This window comes from Platichthys flesus, chromosome 21 (genome assembly GCF_949316205.1).
Source record: "Platichthys flesus chromosome 21, fPlaFle2.1, whole genome shotgun sequence".
NCBI lineage: Eukaryota > Metazoa > Chordata > Actinopteri > Pleuronectiformes > Pleuronectidae > Platichthys > Platichthys flesus.
The window spans coordinates 10,132,044-10,150,269 of record NC_084965.1 but is presented as its reverse complement, the minus strand read 5'-3'; the positions used below and the strand labels follow the sequence as shown (position 1 = coordinate 10,150,269).

Below are 18,226 nucleotides of genomic sequence, written 5' to 3'. Positions count from 1 at the left end.
ATCCTTCTCTTCCTTACTCTCCTGGACCTAAGATACATTAATGAGCCAGTACCAATCGCTGCATAGGTGAATAACAAGTGACTCGGTCATTTCCAGTAAAATCTCCACTCATAGAGAGCGTCCGGTATTAAAAATAAAATGTGAAGACAAAGCACGTCATAAAAATCACATATTATTAAACACTGGATTCCTTTAATGCAAAGTTGCTGTGGTTTGAGTGTAGTTGAGGTGTGTGGTGCTGCTACTCCTGCACACCTCATTTGAGGCATGGGATGTCACCATGGTTACCATTTGCATGCAATGTTTGCATATTGGTCCAGACGTTGTTTATCCACCACATTTCGCTGTCAGTTCTTCCATACTGGCAGTAGTGGGAGGGGATGCTACCAGTTGTACATCCTTGACACTGCAAACTAAAAACAATCACTCATCTCCCTGACCCTGGACACGAAGCCTCATCTTTTTGTTTTGTTTCTGTCTGACCTTTAGAGTAATATCTCCTGACCTTTGACCTCCAAGTTGCCTAAAGAAACCTGTTTGTTCTACCAGGGGCTGTATTACAGCAGGTCGATCACAATAGGCCCGACCCAGTATCAGGAATCCCTCTTCGCAAATCATCTTCTGTCAGATACTGAACACTGTGATGGATCCTCATCGGATTTCCTAGATGCTCCAGTTTGTGTCAGACAACACATCTGACACACAAAACCCGCTTGTTGGCTCTCGACCCTGCTCCACCAGGAGTACAGGTCCAGGATGACAGGTGCAGGAGGCGGGTAGCTCACGATCGACTGGCTTTCCACATCCAATGTTTTTACGCTAATGTTAGCTAGCTGGTGGGGGTTAAATAGGGACCTAGCTGACAGCGGGTACTTACTCAGTGGCCCCCCGGGTCCGAGGACCTGGTCCTTGGCGGGCGGTGTGCCGCTCTGTCGCTCGAAGTTGCCGGGGTTGGAGAAATAATCCCTCAGCCTCGGGAGCTCCCTGCCCGCCTCCAGGAGCTCGGTGTGGAGCTCCAGGGCCGTGAGGATGTACTGGTCCCGCAACAGCTGAGCGGCGATGACGTCCACCGACACCCGCGTCTCGGCGCTGCCTGCCATCGCGGAGCTCGCCGCGGCCGACAGCGAGATGCCCTCGCCACTGGGGCTCGTTCGGTTGCTGGACAGCAGCAGCGTCGGGGGTTCGGCGTCTGCGGGCGGGGAGAAAGGGTTGCCAGGCGGCGGCGGCCCCGGAGTTCCGCGGCGCGGGCTCCTCGCTGTGTCAACCGTCTCATTCGGGCGCCGCTCAGCCTCCTCCTCGGAGTCGCTGAGATTAAACGGGTTGACCGACGCCATCTTTTGTGAACGATAAAGACTTCCAGCAGCCTGAAAGCCAGCTAGGCTAATCAGAACCGCTTCTTCCTGAATGGAGCTGTGGCTAGCTGGGCTGTGGTTGGAAGATTTTGACAAGAGGAAAAGAATACATGGCCACGATTGGTCAGATTCCAAGCGTGTTAAGCTCAAATCCCGCCTCTTTGACGAGACTCTGGGAAATGATTGGATACCGGAGACTGAAGGGAAAACTGGGCAGGGCCCGGTTGACAACACGCAGGCGGAGGCAGCCGATGTGTCAAAGAATCGCAACATGTGGAAATAACATTTTATTCTTCTTCTTTACTGTGACACAAATAACATCGCACAAATCAAAGCATCAACATTACTACAGACGTCATTTATTTATAAGAAAAGCGCCCTGGGTGATACATATTTAAACTACATTACCCACAATTCCGCTGCGGGGTTCACAGGTCAACGTCAGTCACAACAAGGAAGTTGACGCTCGTGGCTCCTGTGTTTCTTGAAGTAATCTTCTTAAAAGAAGGACACTTGGTTTAGGAAACGTACAGATTACGTTGATCTGTTTGACCACAGCAATAGCCGCAACAGCCTGTCGGTGTCGCCGTGTCTGTAATTGGGGATTTACGACGATAAAATGGAAGTTGAATCAGTGTGTTAAAAGGGGAATAGGTGAAATGGAAGTAGATTATTCGGCTCATCCATTCATTCGTTAACGAGACGGTATCCTCCGGTTGTGTGGTGGGATCTCGCTGACGTTACGAACAGGTAAGACTCGTTTCATGGCCTCTTTCGCTGAGTCACGTCAGATTTCACGTCTGTCAGTGTGTTGAGGCCAGTGGAAATGTTAAGAAATCAATATGGAGAAGTCATTGTTTGTGCAGGTTGGTCAATGGTGACAGAAGGATTGTTTTGGCCTATGCGTTGGGAAATATAGCTTAACATATTTACATGATGCTGAACCTAAGTAACACAATTCACCAGAGATCAGACAAAAACAATACACACACAAATCAACTCAACACTTAAATCACCCTAAACTATCCAAAATCAGACTGATACATCCATCATCCGTCATCACACAGGCACCACAACCTAATTATGTATGAAAAAGGAAATGAGCAAAATCACAAAATAAATAGATAAATTAAATTGTAAGTAATTTCTTGAGAACCTATCCTTCAAAGCTGAAGTAAGGCATAATAAACCTTCTAAATCGATAAATGCTCAAAGAATTCCCATTTTCTGCTTTTTTTTAAACAAACAAAAGAATGAAGTTAATAATGTCTGTTTCTGAAACATCTCCAAATACCACATAAAACAAATTCAGGTTTGAAACATAATTTTTATCAAATTGCTTATATCAGAAGAGATTAACGTGATTCAGTAAAACAAAAATGACACTAAATACATTTTTGAATCAAGTATAATATGTAATAACACTTTAGATATTTTGATAGAATTCATAAACGATGCTGAGCCTTTTTAATGACTAATTCTCTCTTTTTGTTAATGAATGTAACTGTATAACTGAGTATTATAATATTTTTTGTTTTTATTTCTCATGTTGTTTCACCTCAAGATACATGAAATCCTTCCTCTTTCCACCTCCGTCTTCAGGTTGTTCTGGCCAACCGGCAAAATGAGGATGATCACCTTCTTCCTGGTCGGACTGACGGTCCACGTGATCTTCTTTATTTCTATCTTCGACATCTACTTCACCTCCCCCCTGGTCCACGGCATGACGCCCCAGGCTATACCGCTGGCCCCACCCGCCTCCAGACTGGTGTTACTGGTGGCCGATGGCCTCCGAGCGGACAGTCTCTTCACCTTACTCCCCAATGGCTCAACCAGGGCCCCGTTCCTGAGGTGGGGAAGCTAATATCAAAAAATATCTGTGTATGTGTTTAATTAGTCCATTCCTATAATAAGCAGTATATACATTTGCAAAAAGTGTGTGTGTGTTGCTGTCATACTCTGTCTTTTTTCATAGTTTGTGCACAAAACCTAAGTAACTGGTGTGTGTATGCATGTGTGTTTCTTAATATCAGGAGTGTGATGGAGGAGACAGGCACCTGGGGTGTGTCTCACACGCGTGTGCCCACTGAGTCTCGACCTGGTCACGTTGCTCTCATCGCAGGCTTCTATGAGGATGTTAGTGCTGTCGCTAAAGGTAAATCCACATGTGTGTTTCTGAGTCCAATACGGAAAGAAGAAAAAAATCAATGCGAAAGATTAATGGTTGGAGTGTTTTGCTCACAAGCTGTGTGTGTGTGTGTGTGTGTGTGTGTGTGTGTGTGTGTGTGTGTGTGTGTGTGTGTGTGTGTGTGTGTGTGTGTGTGTGTGTGTGTGTGTGTGTGTGTGTGTGTGTGTGTGTGTGTGTGTGTGTGTGTGTGTGTGTGTGTGTGTGTGTGTGTGTGTGTGTGTGTTTCTCTTTGTTCAGGCTGGAAGGAGAATCCTGTTGAGTTTGACTCTGTGTTTAATGAGAGCAGGCACACCTGGTGCTGGGGCAGCCCTGATATTCTGCCGATGTTTGCCCAAGGTACAAAAGCACAGCACACACACAAACACACACGCGTGCACACAAAAGCCTCAATATTCAATATTAACAAGAGATCATAGATCAAACTTAGAAACACATTTTTGCAGGTACAGTAGGTAACATGAGCGTAAACAATAAAAGGAACAAAATAATGAATCTCATTGGTTTTTCTCCCAGGTGCCAGTGGAGACCATGTGCACACCCACACGTACCCAGCAGCGGAGGAGGACTTTGCCTCCACTGATGCCTCCAGGCTTGACACTTGGGTGTTCACTCAAGTCAAAGTATGGTAGTACAAATACGAATGATAGTGATGAATAATTAACGTTCTAAGTAATGACCAATAATAGGTCTGTTGTTCAAAGAGGGAAACAATCCCAGACAGATCTCTGTAGTGGGGATTTCCTCATCGCTCTCTAGAATAAATCAGATTTATTTTTCTTTCTTCCTCTCAACAGTCGTTCTTTCAGACGGCAAAGTCTAACTCCAGTCTGAGGGCCAGTGTCCTGGAGGATAAGAACGTCTTCTTCCTGCATCTGCTCGGCATCGACACCAACGGCCACGCTCACAGACCGATGTCGCCGTATGGGACACTTTATTTTCATATTCCTTGTTGTAGTTCATATTCAATTTGATTTTACTCTTCATTAAAACAAATTAAATAACATACTCCTTCAAAGCAGCATCTAATTTAGCAGTCAGGTTGGATATCTCGTGTGTATTTATATGTATACTGTGTCTTCAGGGAGTACCTGGATAACATTGCTTTAGTTGACACTGGTGTGGCTGAGCTGGTGTCCATAGTGGAGGAATTCTTTGGTTATGATGGCAGAACAGCCTACGTGTTCACCTCTGATCATGGCATGACAAACTGGGGTGAGAAAAAAAACAATGACAGAGCTTTAACTCAGCATCGGAGTGAATTCATTCAAGTCTTTAAAGCGTTTTGTTGAAGTTTGTGGATGTTTACATTTGTGTGTGTGTTTCCTTGCAGGCTCTCACGGTGCAGGGCATCCCTCTGAGACGCTCACCCCTCTAGTGGTGTGGGGAGCTGGAGTCCAAAGGGCTCGTAGAGTCACTGAACCCCAACTGTATGACGATGGCTACCTTCAAGGTGCTAAACCCATGCACTGTAATCAGAGCCGCTTTACTTAAAGGTCTCTCAAACAGTTTAAAGCTGTTTTTAGGACCCACCTAGGACACCAACTTAGAGCAATTATTTGTGTGCAGTTTAAAACATAGGACAATATGCTGAATATCACTTGTAAGGCAGAGCAACATTTTGGAAAAAATGTATTATACTATATACTTTTATTGATTTGTATTCTTTCCTGTCTCTATTCCCCTCCGTTTCTCTCAGATTGGAAACTGGAGCACCTCCACAGGGCGGACGTCAGTCAGGTAAGACCCGTGGCCTAGCACGACAGTAACAGGAATCAGGGTCACTACATTTACAGTGTGTGAAAGCAGTGATACAACTGAAGGACAAAGGGCGAAGTGAAATCGTTTTTGTTTGTTTTCTGCAGGCGGACATTGCTCCCCTCATGGCTTCTCTCATCGGCGTGCCCTTTCCTGTCAACTCAGTTGTAAGTTTAGAGATAAGACAGAGCTACATTTTTCTGACCTTTATTTTGTAAGAACCTTTAGGTGGCTGTGAAAATCTGTTCAGTTGTAGAAATTCTCATGTGAGTTTATAATATTTTCTAAAAAGATAATTCTTCAGTTTTTATGACTTTATGCTCATCTTCATGTGTATTTGTGTCATTACAGGGGGTTTTGCCTCTTCTCTACCTGAACAACAGTGACCTGTTCAAAGCAGAGAGCATGTACACTAACGCCATTCAAGTACTACAGCAATTCAAGGTATGGCAGCATTCATCTCTGCTGCTGCTGATATAATATTACTGTTATTAATATTGGTCAGGAATTGCGGGAAGCTTCTTATCTTTCAAGTTATAAATAGTGCTGAAGCACATGGAAGGTGGTTTATGGTAACTGAGTTGTATATATTTATTTTCTAGATGAAAATGACCCAGAAAAAGGAGACAACCTTGTCCTTTCTCTTCACCCCATATCAGTAAGTACAATAAGTTAAATAATGATCATCAGCAAGTGAGTTAAAAAACTTTTTACTTACCAATGTACCACAAACATTGTGGGTTCAGCAATGGGAAACACAATTTGCTAAACAGTCAGCGCCACATCAGCCGGTCTCACCACTGCAGCGACAGTCGTCATTACCTGACTTTGGCACAAAAAAACACACGTTCAGCTGCAGAGAAAACTTAAATATATAGCTTTTAATAAATCAAATTGACTATTCATCACAGCATGTGTACCAGGGACTTGTGTCAGTCTTCGGTCACAACGAGAGTGTGGATTCAGAAATACATTTTAGTAAGAACATTAACCAGATGGCAGCTACTGAGAAATCTACATTCATGGACACATTGTGTCTAAGATGCCATTTCAAATGCAATTTCAGTCTATCTTTATTGCTTGGTCTCTTTTTGTATTTTCCCAGACAGCTGACTGAGTCAAAACAAGCAGAGTTCACCCACAAGGCTAGAATACTGATTCAGCTGGAGAAGTACGGAGATGCCGTGAGTATTGTAATACCCAACATAGTATTAGATGTTAGCTCATATGATATAGGACTTGAAATAAAACTTAAGCCCAAACTAGCTTTAGAAATACACACATAAAGTGAAATTAAACACATTTATGTCTGTTTGACCACCATACTCTTAACAAACTCCTCTTCCTTTTCCTGGTCTCCTCTCAGATCTCTCTGTGCAAGTCTCTGATCTCCCGCTCCTTGGAGGGCCTGGCGTACTACCATACCTACGACAGGTTCTTCCTGGGCTGCAGTGTGGTGCTGGGATTTGTAGGCTGGACCTCATATGTTGTCATGGTCATCCTGAAGACTCACGCCAGCCTCCACAGACACCCCAGTCTCCTCAACCAGGTCAGGGCGCTCAATATATAATCCCGCTGCCCGGCCGGCAAAATAAGCTTAAGGGAAACAAATGTGTCTCACAGTCACATTGTTTGGTAACGCCCCAGTGTGTGTGCATATTGCAGACTCGCAGCTATACCCTGGAGAGGCTGTGTCTATGTGTGACTGTAGTGATCTCTGGGTTCCTGCTGGTCCAAAGGAGCCCGATTACCTATTATATCTACTGCCTGCTGCCGGTCCCTGTATGGTACTCTGTCCTGAAAGAGTGAGTGACACTCACCAAAGTGTCTTTGGAGAGTTCTTGTTCTTTTCTCAATTTTCTTACTGAAAAATAATTGTATAAATGATCCACTTCAGGTCAGGCACTCTGAAAGATCTGATCAAGTCGGCGCCTGCTCTTCCACTGTGGAAATGTTTGGGCTATTTTGTGCTGGTGGCATTTGGGATTGAGTTGCTGGTAGGTGTCTTTGATGGTTTTCTAATGTACAGCTAGATGCATATTTTCTACCTACGACAGAATCTAAAACCTACAATTATCTATATCCTCTGTTCTGTGGCTGACAGTTCACCTTTGCTGCCCCCAGGTGGTGAGCTTCTTCCATCGCGCCATGCTGACTGTGGGCCTGGCTGTCCTATCCCTCTGGCCCTTCATGTCGGGACTTTTCGGGAAGGCCAAGGTAACCATGTCAAAGATTATGGCTCCTAAGGTTAAAGATGAAGAAGAAGAAATTTTGGTGGGAAAAAATGTACTAGACACTGCATGTACGCCAGGAAAAGTAATGATATTTGAATATTTTGATGACGGAAGGTGACGGAAACTGATGCGTCATCAGGGAATGTGGTAACAGGAGATGGAGTATACACGGATCAGAATTTCTGAATTACATAAGTCATGACCGACGGCTGCTTAAAGGTTTAAAGGTGATAAGTCACTCCTTTTTAAGGCCTCAAAATCACATTGAGAGAATCTAACTGACACAAATGTGTAATTACTATGTTATACCATTGATTTTTAACATTTGGCAATCGTCTTGATTTTACGAGGGGTGTTTGTATGATTTGACACTTGATCACCTCTTGCTACAGTGAGTCCTCTGTCCCGGACTGGAAATACTATCCATTTAAATTCTTATTCTCAAAAAAAAATATCTGTCGATCCATTTGTCTTTAACTGCATTTTAGGTGCTTCAGCAAATCTGAGTTGATAATCAAATGAACAAACAAACAAAAATGATGATTCCACTCAATAATATGAAAACAGTCATTTTTTAACTTACTCCTGGTCTGACCTCCTGGCACTTATTTATCCTCAGTGAAACCTCTGATGAATTGACATGCAGCCTCTAACCATATGAACTTGTTGTTTCTGTCCCCATGTAGCTCCGCTCTTTGAGCTGGTTTCTCGGCTGCTTGTTTTTGGCTCTTTTCCCCCTGATGCCGGTTGTCGGTAGAGAGGCCAACATCCATCTGGTGTGAGTGCTTCCTGTGTTACTTTCAGTTTATCACAATGTATAAAAACAAACAACTCAAAAGCCACATTCAGGTCAGTGAGAAGGATCTTCTCTATTGAAATCTTAACTGTCATCAGAGAGCGATGAGTTCAGATTGTGACAATTGTGGACAAGCTACTTGTATATGTTATGAAACATTCACTTTTAAACAACTACTGAAAAAGCCTCACGATATTGTATTCACCTAAAAATCACGAAGGACTTTGATTAATGGACGAGTCGGGAACATAGCTGCTAATTTAACCTGTGCAAAATGAAGCCCTATGCTAAACTAAAATATCTTATTCTGTTTGTCTGCTCAGGACCTGTGCAGGTGTGCTCGCCCTCTTCACGTCAGCCTGTTACCTCTGGTCATCGAGACAGAGAACGCCGCTGAGCTTCGGTGACAGACAGCAGTTTATTACCCAGGTAACTGCAGCACATGTCATGCAGTGTGTGTGTGTGTGTTTGTGTGTGATTGCGTACCTGAATTTATTTATTCTGAAGTTGTGCCTGTGACAAAACTCCACAGATGCTCCATGTGGCAGTGTGCGCGTACGTGCCCTCGCTCACACACTCCAGCCTGCAGCAAAAGCAGGGCCTGCCGCTTCTCAATCAGATCATCAGCTGGACCACGTTAGGTAGGTGTGGGGGGGGGGGGGGGGGGGTGCGTGGGCGAGCGCAACATGAGGACATGAGATCCATTACGACACCTTCGAATTCCCTGGGGAGATGATATTAAATGTCGAATTTTGGTCATATTTAAATATTATAAATTTAATTACAGTTTTTATTTACAGTGCACAGCACTTTTTGAGCTTAAGCGCAGGGATTTTTTCCAAGTGGAAAACAACAAATTGCTTTCCCTAAAAAGACACTGTTGTTGGATAAAAGTGCAAACTAAGGATTTTTTCCAGGCTGCTGTTGGTAAAACGAGTCACCATATCCAAGAGTGAATCATTTTCTAATTGTCAGTTGTCTAAATTTCTTTCACATTTAAGATTGTGGCTCACAGCAGAATATTTGGAACACCTCAGCAATGCACCTTTTTAATTATAGAATCTTTTTGGCACTACATGTTTTTCATCCTGCTGCAAATTATTTGGCCTCTTGCATATAACTGGGCCTTACAAATGATGCACTAGAAAAATAACTGCCCCCGCATATGCTATAGATATTGATTATTTTTTGTCAGTTACAATCTGTATCACATCCTGTACTGCAGCATTTGCCCTTACTGCTCTAAGGCCCAGCACGTACCTCTCTCTCCTCAGGCTCGTCCATACTGGTTCCATTGTTGAGCTCTACTCGGCTCTTCCATCGACTCCTCAGCATATTCCTCTCTCTCACGGCCACGTACCTGCTGCTCAGCACCGGGTAGGACGTGACATTCCACCTGAAACCCCAATGCAGCCGTGGAGATCGGGATTCGACTTCTCTTCTAATGTGTATGCTTTCTCCCAAACTAGGTCAGAGGCCTTGTTCCTCCCTGTGTTATCTTGGCTTATGTTTGTGTGGATCAACATTGAGCAGGAAGCCATGCTTGCACAGGGTGTCTCTGGCAGGCAGGAGGTACGACCAGTATGAGTTTGTATCTGAGTCTGATAGATTTGGTAGAGCAGTGTCAAGTTATTGTTACTTTTGTATCCTATTTATTTTTTAATGCAGAAAACACATAGGTTCTTCAAGTAGAGTTTAGTAGATTTATTTTAAGTGGGTCAATCTTATCAACTCTATATAGCAGCAACAACCACATTTCTTACAGACACATGCTGTAACAGACTGTATCATCTTTTATATTATATTGTCACTTATTTATATAACATAAGATATCAACACAGATAACATACTGTAATCTGTGGAGAAGGTTTACATAAATCTCTACGTATTGTAGATGAGGTCTCAGATTATTGTGTGTGTGAGTGTGTTTGTGTGTGTGTGTGTGTGGTTTTCTTTCAGCTCTCCACTATTGATTTCTCCGCAAACATTGACATCGCCAAGATCCGACATCTGAAGTTGGATGACATCAGAAGATCTTATTTCTTCGTATCCACATTTGCAAAAGGAGCATCAGCTAAAATCACATAGACTGGCACCAGTTTATTCTGAAGTTGTCCAACAAAATCCAGCAAAATTTGAATTGTGTAATATAAAATAATTTAATGTTTTCATGCTCTATTTTAGCTCTTTCCTTAACCCTACATTTTTTCAGGTATTTTTTATAATAACAGCTTTCTTCGGAACAGGGAACATAGCCTCCATTAACAGGTATGTCTTTGTGTGTGTGTGTGTGGTAAATGGCAGGAAGTTGTGTGTGTTTATGGGGAGGGGGTATGTGGGTGGACTTGGTTTCAGTGTGGGGGGGGAAATGAAAGTCTGGTATGAGTGTGCTTTTTAAAATACTAGCAATGCATCATTTGAATACAATCGTCTTTGAAACCTCAGCACTGACTCTTAGTTCTCTTTTGTATTTTTAAGACCAGCTTGTCTGCCTTTAGTTTACATGCTCAGTCTGTACTTTAAAGCTCATCAAGAAATGAATCCCCTCAACATGTCGCTGTGGTCTGAATGTTTAAAGATTCTGGTAACTGTGGATTCACTCTGTTGATTTGTCACTTCCTCTGTGTCTTTTATTCTTTAATCCAGTTTTGACCCAGCATCCGTTTATTGTTTCCTGACTGTGTTCAACCCCTTCATCATGGGAGGACTGATGATGTGGAAGGTACCATGTTGCAAACACTACATTTGACAATATACGCTCTGTTTGGGAATGTTTCACATCGCTTTTTTTTTATAAGCTCAAGAGACAAGTTTACCAGAAAGAGGGGGTGTGCTGAGCTGCGTTCAGACATGCACTGAAGCCTGGACATTTCCCTGACATGTTACAAAGGGGCTGGACGTCGGAACGCTGATGTCAGAGTCTTTTTCTGTAAACCTGACAGTCAAATGTCAAGAACGTGTCAACGTGACCCCGTGTGAGGACACGGCATGAAAAGTTACGCTGACGTAGATGTAAAGTTAGAAAGACAATGAGTGCATCTAGCCAGGAGATCTATATAAATATCTTTTAACTGTGTCTCGCTGCGTGATTGTGAAGTCAAATCGCCAGAAGTAGCCGTAGCACCGTTCTCCATCAATTCAAATCCTCTAGACGTAATGATGCAATCTTCAACTTCTTTCTTTCCTCTTGCAGGTGATCATTCCATTCATCATAGTAATGTGCACATTTGAGACCATCCAAGTTGTGACACAGCTTTCGGCCAGAAGGTAACCTCTCGCTCCAACAGACAGATGTTGTGACACTGTGCACACTTTATCACGTACTTTATCTCAAGCAGCTATTTTCATTGCAGTCTTCCTTGTCTGTTGTTGATTTTCTTGTGAAGTGGGAAGTAACTCTGTTGTCCCTGCTGTACATTAACTAGATACGTGCTGTTTTGGACGATTTAACACAACCCGCTAATAATGATTTCCTACATTCTTTCCCTTTATTCTTTCCTCTTCTCTTCCAGTTTGTTCCTCATAGTCCTGGTCATCTCCGACCTGATGGCTCTGGCAAGTCTTCCTCGTTGGTTTTATGCACTCTGATGTTTTCTCTCCTACAGAAGAATCAGATTAGAATCAGATTAAAGAAAAACTATCTTTTTATATTCCAGGAATAAAAAGGAAATGTATGAATATAAAAACTAATGTCGGAATAAAAGAGCGAAAGATAAGTGGAGATCTTTATGCATTTCAAGTATTAAGTTGAAATGTTGGTGTTTTGGAGAGGCAGCCATACGTGTTCATTTTATTGATTCATAAAAGTTTGATTTGAATCTTGGAATTCCAAGTTTAGTCTCAACATTTTTACTTTACTCTTAAAATGAAAAAGGAAACTAAAGTTTCTCTCTACCATACTTTCTCAAAAACGTTCCTCCTCTCCCTGTTTGTCTCGACATGAACATCAGATAAACATTCAACTTTAATTCCCTCTTCTTTCCCTCAGCACTTTTTCTTCCTGGTGCAGGACTACGGCAGCTGGTTGGACATTGGAACGAGGTAAGCTAACTGGGAAACGCACGGCATCCAGGTCTTAATTAATAACTTGTCTCAGACACACACCGTCCCTCCTCTCTACTTTCACTCCCCTGGTTTTTAACACAGTGCACTTCGCCATGCTCAACTCCTTTTGTCTCTCGCAGCATCAGCCACTATGTGATCGTGATGTCGATGACCATCTTCCTGATGCTGCTCAGCGTGGTCACACACATCCTCACCTCACAAAGACTCATCTTGTGGCGGAGACACAAGTCGCACTTCACTTGAATTAGCATTTACACACACACACACTAATGCTTGTTACTCCATAAGTTACATTTTTATTTAATTTTTAGATATTTTCATGAAGCATTTGTTCCATTAAACTGGTTTGTGTACATATGATAAGATGTATTGTTATAGGACTCTTGATGGTAGTTATTGGGCATTAGGAAGTAGTAGTATATATCATACTGTGTAAAACACTTACACCACTGACGTTTTCTATGTTAGTTAGATGCTTTAAAGCCACTTCTCGTGACTGTAAAAGGGACTTGCTTCAGGTTTTCATTCTTAGTTGAATATACTTTTGTCTCCAAATAAGTTTTATTGTTTATAGTTTTTTATCGTTTGTTATTTCAAGCACTAAATAACGTTCAAGTCATCTCAGATGGATCATTTTAATATAACATAGTCGAGAGCGGCCTAAGACATTTGCACGGTACTGTTTGCACTGTTCATTTTTTTTTACACCCACTCAGTGTCTCCAGCACATTGCTTTAGCATTAATCATTGATGAACTGACTGAGACTACTTGAATATTTGACCGTGAATTATGTCTTTGCCGGGGGGAGTTGATTTATGATCCACGAGAAGGATAACTGTTTAAGTCTGTAACTGCTTCCTGTAAAGCTGCCTAAACATTACCCTGTTTATAGGAAATGATGCCGTTTTAATTTATTGTCACTATGTATGGACCAATAAAACTGAAAGAGAGGTAAAAACAAACGGAAATGTTCATTGGCCCCATCTTAAGAAACTTGTTTTGTTTTCACATGACCAAAGAATACGCTCCTAAAGGGTTATTTTCATGCTTTTAATCTTTTCAGTTTTTGACTCACTTTGCAAATGAAACAATTTTCTTTGCGGATGTTATTGGCAGAGGTCGACTTCCAGCACCGCCCGTCACACTTTCAGATCAGTCGCCAAAACACCAATTTTCCACAGATAATCCTACTAGAAGTTTTTGCGTGTGGCGTCATATCTCAAGGACAGAGGCTGATCAAATGGCTCTCACACACCTACCCACTGTTGTGTGTGTTTGTGTGTGTTAGCTTATATGCTCAGTTCCCCTCTGATGCTCATGACACTCTCTTTTCTTTGTAAAGTCTCACTTGAGCTGTTCCTTGTTCCTTCAAACAGTTCCTCACCTTGTGACCTTGTGGAACCTTGTAATTTGAGTGACCCCCCCCATAAACTGAGACTGTCATTCACAGGTAATTTTATAACCACCTTCAGGTGTCATCAGATTTGTGCAGTGAGCGGAGGATGCAAAGATGTTTACATTGGAGCATATATGTTCAATCTAACCAATAAATAAATCCAATTTTACTTAAATAGGCCATATTCACAAATCATAAACCTTCAACACGAGTGAGGGAAAACTAGGAAAACCCCTTTTAGCAGGGAAAGAACATATAAACCCCAGAGGGCCACAATGACGGAACTCTCCCCCAGGAGACAAGAAAATTAGGCGTAACATGTAACAGAGCACCTCAACAAAATAAAAAATATTTACAAGATTCAGTAGAAATGACAGTGTCTAACATAAATGGAGAGCGGTGTCAATGTTTAAAGTCTTTATAATAAAGGAAAGGGAGCAGTAATTAAAATTGAATGATGGTTATATTGCCAGTAATGTTGCTGTATGAGAGAAGGCAAATTGCATATCTAAGCCATCTTAATCCCCCATCAGCTGCCACCACTCACCCGTTTGTTCTCAATTCTACACAGTTCTACATGATATACCGTGCTCAGGTATGTTGTATATTGTATGTGATGTAACAAATGCCATCTTTGCAGGGCTGAGACAATCTAGGTGTGAATATAAAGCAGAAAAACCAAACTCATTGAGCTTTAGTTTCCCAGCAGCCTGCACTGGATACAATGAGCGTCCATAACGTCTCCAGCTCTATTTCATTGTTAAATGGCTGCAGAGTTCACTGTGATGTGCATGGTGTAACACATCTGTCAACAGCAGCAGCTTCCATCACCACATCCCCTTTCACTTCTTAGATTTTGAACAGTGTCAAATAGAGATTAAATTAGGTGTCCATTTTATTTTACATCCCTGATCTGCAGGAAATGTTTGAACAAGTAAATTTAAGTTGGATTTGATCTGCAGCTGTTCACCAACTCAGATCACACAGAGAGGTTCGATTCTAACAACTGTATGTTAAAGAGTTTGGTTTGAGATTATTTCATTTTCACAACTTCAGAAATATTCACAATGATTAATTGAACTTGATTAAATTAACTTTTAAAGGTAAAAAGCGGCACCTATCAGATCTGACTGGTTTCCCTCTTATTGCAGAGGATGTCATTGTTTCATCATGCTGCTCAGTCCTCCGCTACACTTTAAGTGGAATCTGTACGATAACATTTAACACACAGGTTCGGTACAAAGTGATGTTCTGTTTCTAATTGAGCGTGTGCCACATATATATATTTTTTTAAACGTCCAAGTCCAGAAGGAGGAAGCAACTCAGCTCTGTGGTTTAGCTGACGTGTGTGTGCAATAACCTCATGTTTATGACAGAGCATGGACACACAAACAAATTCGGGCCACAAGCATGCACACGTGCACACACACACACACACACACACACACACACACACACACACACACACACACACACACACACACACACACACACACACACACAGTTGCATTTCATTTTCACAACATGAACTTCCAGTCAGGGTTGTCACACATTTGCACTTGATCGCGCACAGACACAAGCATCCAAGCAGAAACACACACAGACACACACGGACACTAGTTGCTGACATGCTCGTCGAACACAAGCCATAACCGCTGCTTTGATGGAGATAAGGTGACGTAGAAGAAACACAAACTCACTTATTCCTGATTTTCACACACAAGAGCACACGGCAGCCAGCTCCTCTCCGAACTCAAAGGTACGTGCGTATCTACATCTTGACTTTGGGTATCTGTTTTTTGACTTTGCGTTAATCCATGGTGCAGACTTGATCGCAGCATTGCTCTCTTGGTAATAATTAAACTGAGAAATGTCATTACGTCTAAACTGCACTATATTTAAAGGCTGGATTTTTTCCATTTCAGCCGACCTTTGTTTTTTTATTTTTATTTCCTTTTATCATATGCAGTCGTACAGTACATCACATAATTTTTACCGTGAAATTAGGTGCCACAGATACAAGTCTTAGCCTAGTGGGGTTAACTGTCCAGGGATGTCTTGGGCCCAAGCCATCAGGATCCAGGCATATCAGAATTGAGTTACAAATTAACATTGTCCACAAACACAGTACATCACACATAACATTACATTAAGACAGGATTCCGAAAAAGAAAGAGGATGGCCTGCAAATATCCGTTGCTTAAAAGGAAAAACAAAGAGAAAAGAAAAGAAATATATCTCTATATTCCGCTTATCATATCAAATGGAAGTGTAGAGCAATGGGGGACCAGATGTTTATGAATACCTCTGTTTTCAGTTGTAATAGAGCAGTCGAATGTTCCATCTTGTACATATTTTGAATTCTATCCCTCCATCCGGTTATTGTGGGGGGCTGTGGCTTCAGCAAGGAGGTTGTTATAACTTTATTTGCTATTAGAAGAAGGGCTCTCAGAAGTTCTGTTTGGCTATATTCTTCAGGGTTATCAGGCAATATCCCTAAAGTAAAGTGTGATGGTTCTAACGGTATGTCAATAAATAAACATGTTTATTTCCCTTTATATTTTTTGCCAGTATTCAGATAACTTTGGACGGTCGCAAAATATATGTCTGTGGTCTCCCACCTTGCCACAACCCCTCCAACATAGACAACGTTTGTTTTTAATCGCCGTTTTCTGTAGCCACAGTTTTTAGAGTCGCGTGAGCTGGTAAAATTATATTTTGTTAACTGTCTAGACTATTGATGTCGGCCCGTAGATGCACTTTAAACTGCTGTGAAGTTCTCTGAGTGGTCGTCAAGACTATAAAAGCTGCTAATTAAATACAGGCCATTTATCATTTGATGTAGATAGGGGTAGGATAAAAATCAATTTTCCTCTCTCTCTCTCAGATGAATTCCACGGTGGCCCTGAATTCCACGGTGGCCCTGAATTCCACGGTGGCCCTGAATTCCACGGTGGCCCTGAATTCCACGGTGGCCCTGAATCCCAAGGAACCTGATGATCACCATCCAATCCTTGTGGGCATCAACGTTGTTGTTCTGGTGAGCGGCACCTTCAGCCTGAGCCTGATGATGCACATCCTGAAGTCCAGCTCCACATCCATCACCTCCATCGCTGTCCTCAACCTCATCTTCACCCACTTCATCTTCCTCGTCACCGTGCCCTTCAGGATTTACTATTACGTGACCAGTAGCTGGAGCCTGGGCCGGAGCTGGTGTAAGGTGGTCAGCAGCATAATCCACGTCCACATGTACATGTCTTTCCTCTTCTACGTGATCATCCTTGTCACGCGCCTCCTGGCGTTCTACCGCAAGGCCGAGCAGCTAGCCTCTTTCCACAGCATCCACGCGCTCCTGTTCAGCGCGGGGTTGTGGCTGACGGTGTTCATCGTAGTCCCGGTGACCGTCTGTTTTTCCTACGGTCAAACCAACACCACCGGAGGAAATGAAACGACATGTTTTGATTTCGGCAAAAACATACACAACCAGACCGGTGCCACTGCGATCAATTTCATCGTGAGCGTGCTGATCATAGTGGTGGCTACCGTGCTGACGGCCCTCCAAGCAAACGCCCTGAGGGGTTTGTACAGGAAGCATCGGCAGGGATGCACCTATCAGCAGGGCTTCGGGGCTCAGCTGAAGAGCCTGTGCTTCGCCCTCATCATGGTGGCCTGCCTTGTGCCCTACCAAATATTTCGACTCATTTACTTGACAGACGAAAGTCTGGAGCACGTCAACGAGGTGTTTCTGAGTCTGACCACCTTCAACTGTTTGGACATGCTCACTTTCCTGGGAAAGAGACCCTGCTATAGATGTGCTTGTTGAAAATGGCTGTTTGACCTTCTTTATGGTAACTTGAATATACGTCACGCCTTGAGAGCTACATCCAGCACTTCAGGTCGTTCTCCTTACGATGTGTTTTTCTTCTGTAAAGTTGGTTTCAATTAGTTGTTGCTATAAAAAGGGAGTGACGCGTCATGGTTGACGAATGAGGGACTTACGATTGGTTGATAACGCAGCTTCCTCCCCCTATCGCCACACTGCGCAGACTCTGGCTCCGAGTGATGTCATCACTGCAGAATAGAAGCGTTCATCGCAATATTTTTGCTTCATTTCTGGATAGTGGAAGGAAGTGGAGACACATCATCCATGCTTTAAATACAGGCTATTCTCTGTGCACAGCCAATGAATCCAATAATGTGCTATTTAATAAAAAACAATCGTGTAACTGCAGATAATGGTGCTGCACTTTTAGCTTTAAACGGCTTGTTGTTGTAAACGGTGTAAAGGAATATATACAAAAATAAATAAAGTGTGTTTTCTGACATGTGACTCCTTCGACTCCAAAGCTGACACTGCTAAAGGTCTAAAATCATTACTTTCACCACCATTATTTTGTGAAACATTACCTTACACCTCTTGGAGCTCTTACCTTTTGCCC

General features: G+C 42.6%; 3 protein-coding genes and 1 long non-coding RNA gene across 19 annotated transcripts in view; 2 read left to right on the top strand and 2 right to left on the bottom strand.

Annotated features, from left to right (window-relative positions):
- relch (RAB11 binding and LisH domain, coiled-coil and HEAT repeat containing) overlaps positions 1-1,407 on the bottom strand; it is a 30,573-nt gene extending 29,166 nt beyond the window's left edge. For all 8 annotated transcript variants that reach the window (XR_009912000.1, XM_062379839.1, XM_062379840.1 and 5 more), the window contains exon 1: positions 878-1,407. Coding sequence is in view for 7 of the 8 variants with exons in the window: in XM_062379839.1 (XP_062235823.1) it covers positions 878-1,334 (457 nt within the window). In the remaining variant the exon portion in view is untranslated. The remainder of the gene's footprint in view (positions 1-877) is intronic.
- Positions 1,408-1,966: 559 nt separating this feature from the next.
- Positions 1,967-13,353, top strand: pign (phosphatidylinositol glycan anchor biosynthesis, class N). Its single transcript, XM_062379847.1, has 29 exons — positions 1,967-2,102; positions 2,955-3,203; positions 3,386-3,507; positions 3,778-3,876; positions 4,054-4,160; positions 4,335-4,459; positions 4,622-4,752; positions 4,871-4,990; positions 5,237-5,277; positions 5,403-5,462; positions 5,647-5,739; positions 5,898-5,953; positions 6,401-6,479; positions 6,662-6,844; positions 6,961-7,100; positions 7,193-7,292; positions 7,420-7,512; positions 8,216-8,307; positions 8,649-8,754; positions 8,858-8,966; positions 9,600-9,702; positions 9,795-9,897; positions 10,285-10,371; positions 10,538-10,593; positions 10,972-11,047; positions 11,519-11,592; positions 11,838-11,880; positions 12,314-12,366; positions 12,510-13,353. The coding sequence occupies exons 2-29, from the start codon at positions 2,977-2,979 to the stop codon at positions 12,631-12,633; spliced, it is 2,802 nt and encodes a 933-aa protein (XP_062235831.1). The 5' UTR covers positions 1,967-2,102; positions 2,955-2,976; the 3' UTR covers positions 12,634-13,353.
- LOC133932934 (uncharacterized) lies at positions 3,062-8,951 on the bottom strand. Of its 8 annotated transcripts, XR_009912005.1 has the most exons (7): positions 8,812-8,951; positions 8,113-8,302; positions 7,405-7,537; positions 4,847-6,121; positions 4,629-4,747; positions 3,410-3,527; positions 3,062-3,198 (listed from the first exon to the last, which is right to left on the bottom strand). It is a non-coding gene; the product is annotated as an uncharacterized LOC133932934 (long non-coding RNA). The 8 variants fall into 8 exon arrangements; XR_009912003.1 differs by lacking the exon at positions 3,410-3,527; XR_009912008.1 differs by lacking the exons at positions 3,062-3,198; positions 3,410-3,527 and adding an exon at positions 6,721-6,891.
- Positions 13,354-15,315: 1,962 nt separating the features above from the next.
- LOC133933112 (probable G-protein coupled receptor 141) lies at positions 15,316-18,110 on the top strand. Of its 2 annotated transcripts, XM_062380084.1 has the most exons (3): positions 15,316-15,546; positions 16,675-16,740; positions 16,777-18,110. In XM_062380084.1, exons 2-3 carry the CDS (start codon positions 16,675-16,677, stop codon positions 17,608-17,610), a joined length of 900 nt encoding a protein of 299 aa, XP_062236068.1. In that variant the 5' UTR covers positions 15,316-15,546; the 3' UTR covers positions 17,611-18,110. The 2 variants fall into 2 exon arrangements, with proteins under 2 accessions (XP_062236068.1, XP_062236067.1); XM_062380083.1 differs by having other exon boundaries at positions 16,675-18,110.
- The last annotated feature ends 116 nt before the right edge of the window (positions 18,111-18,226 follow it).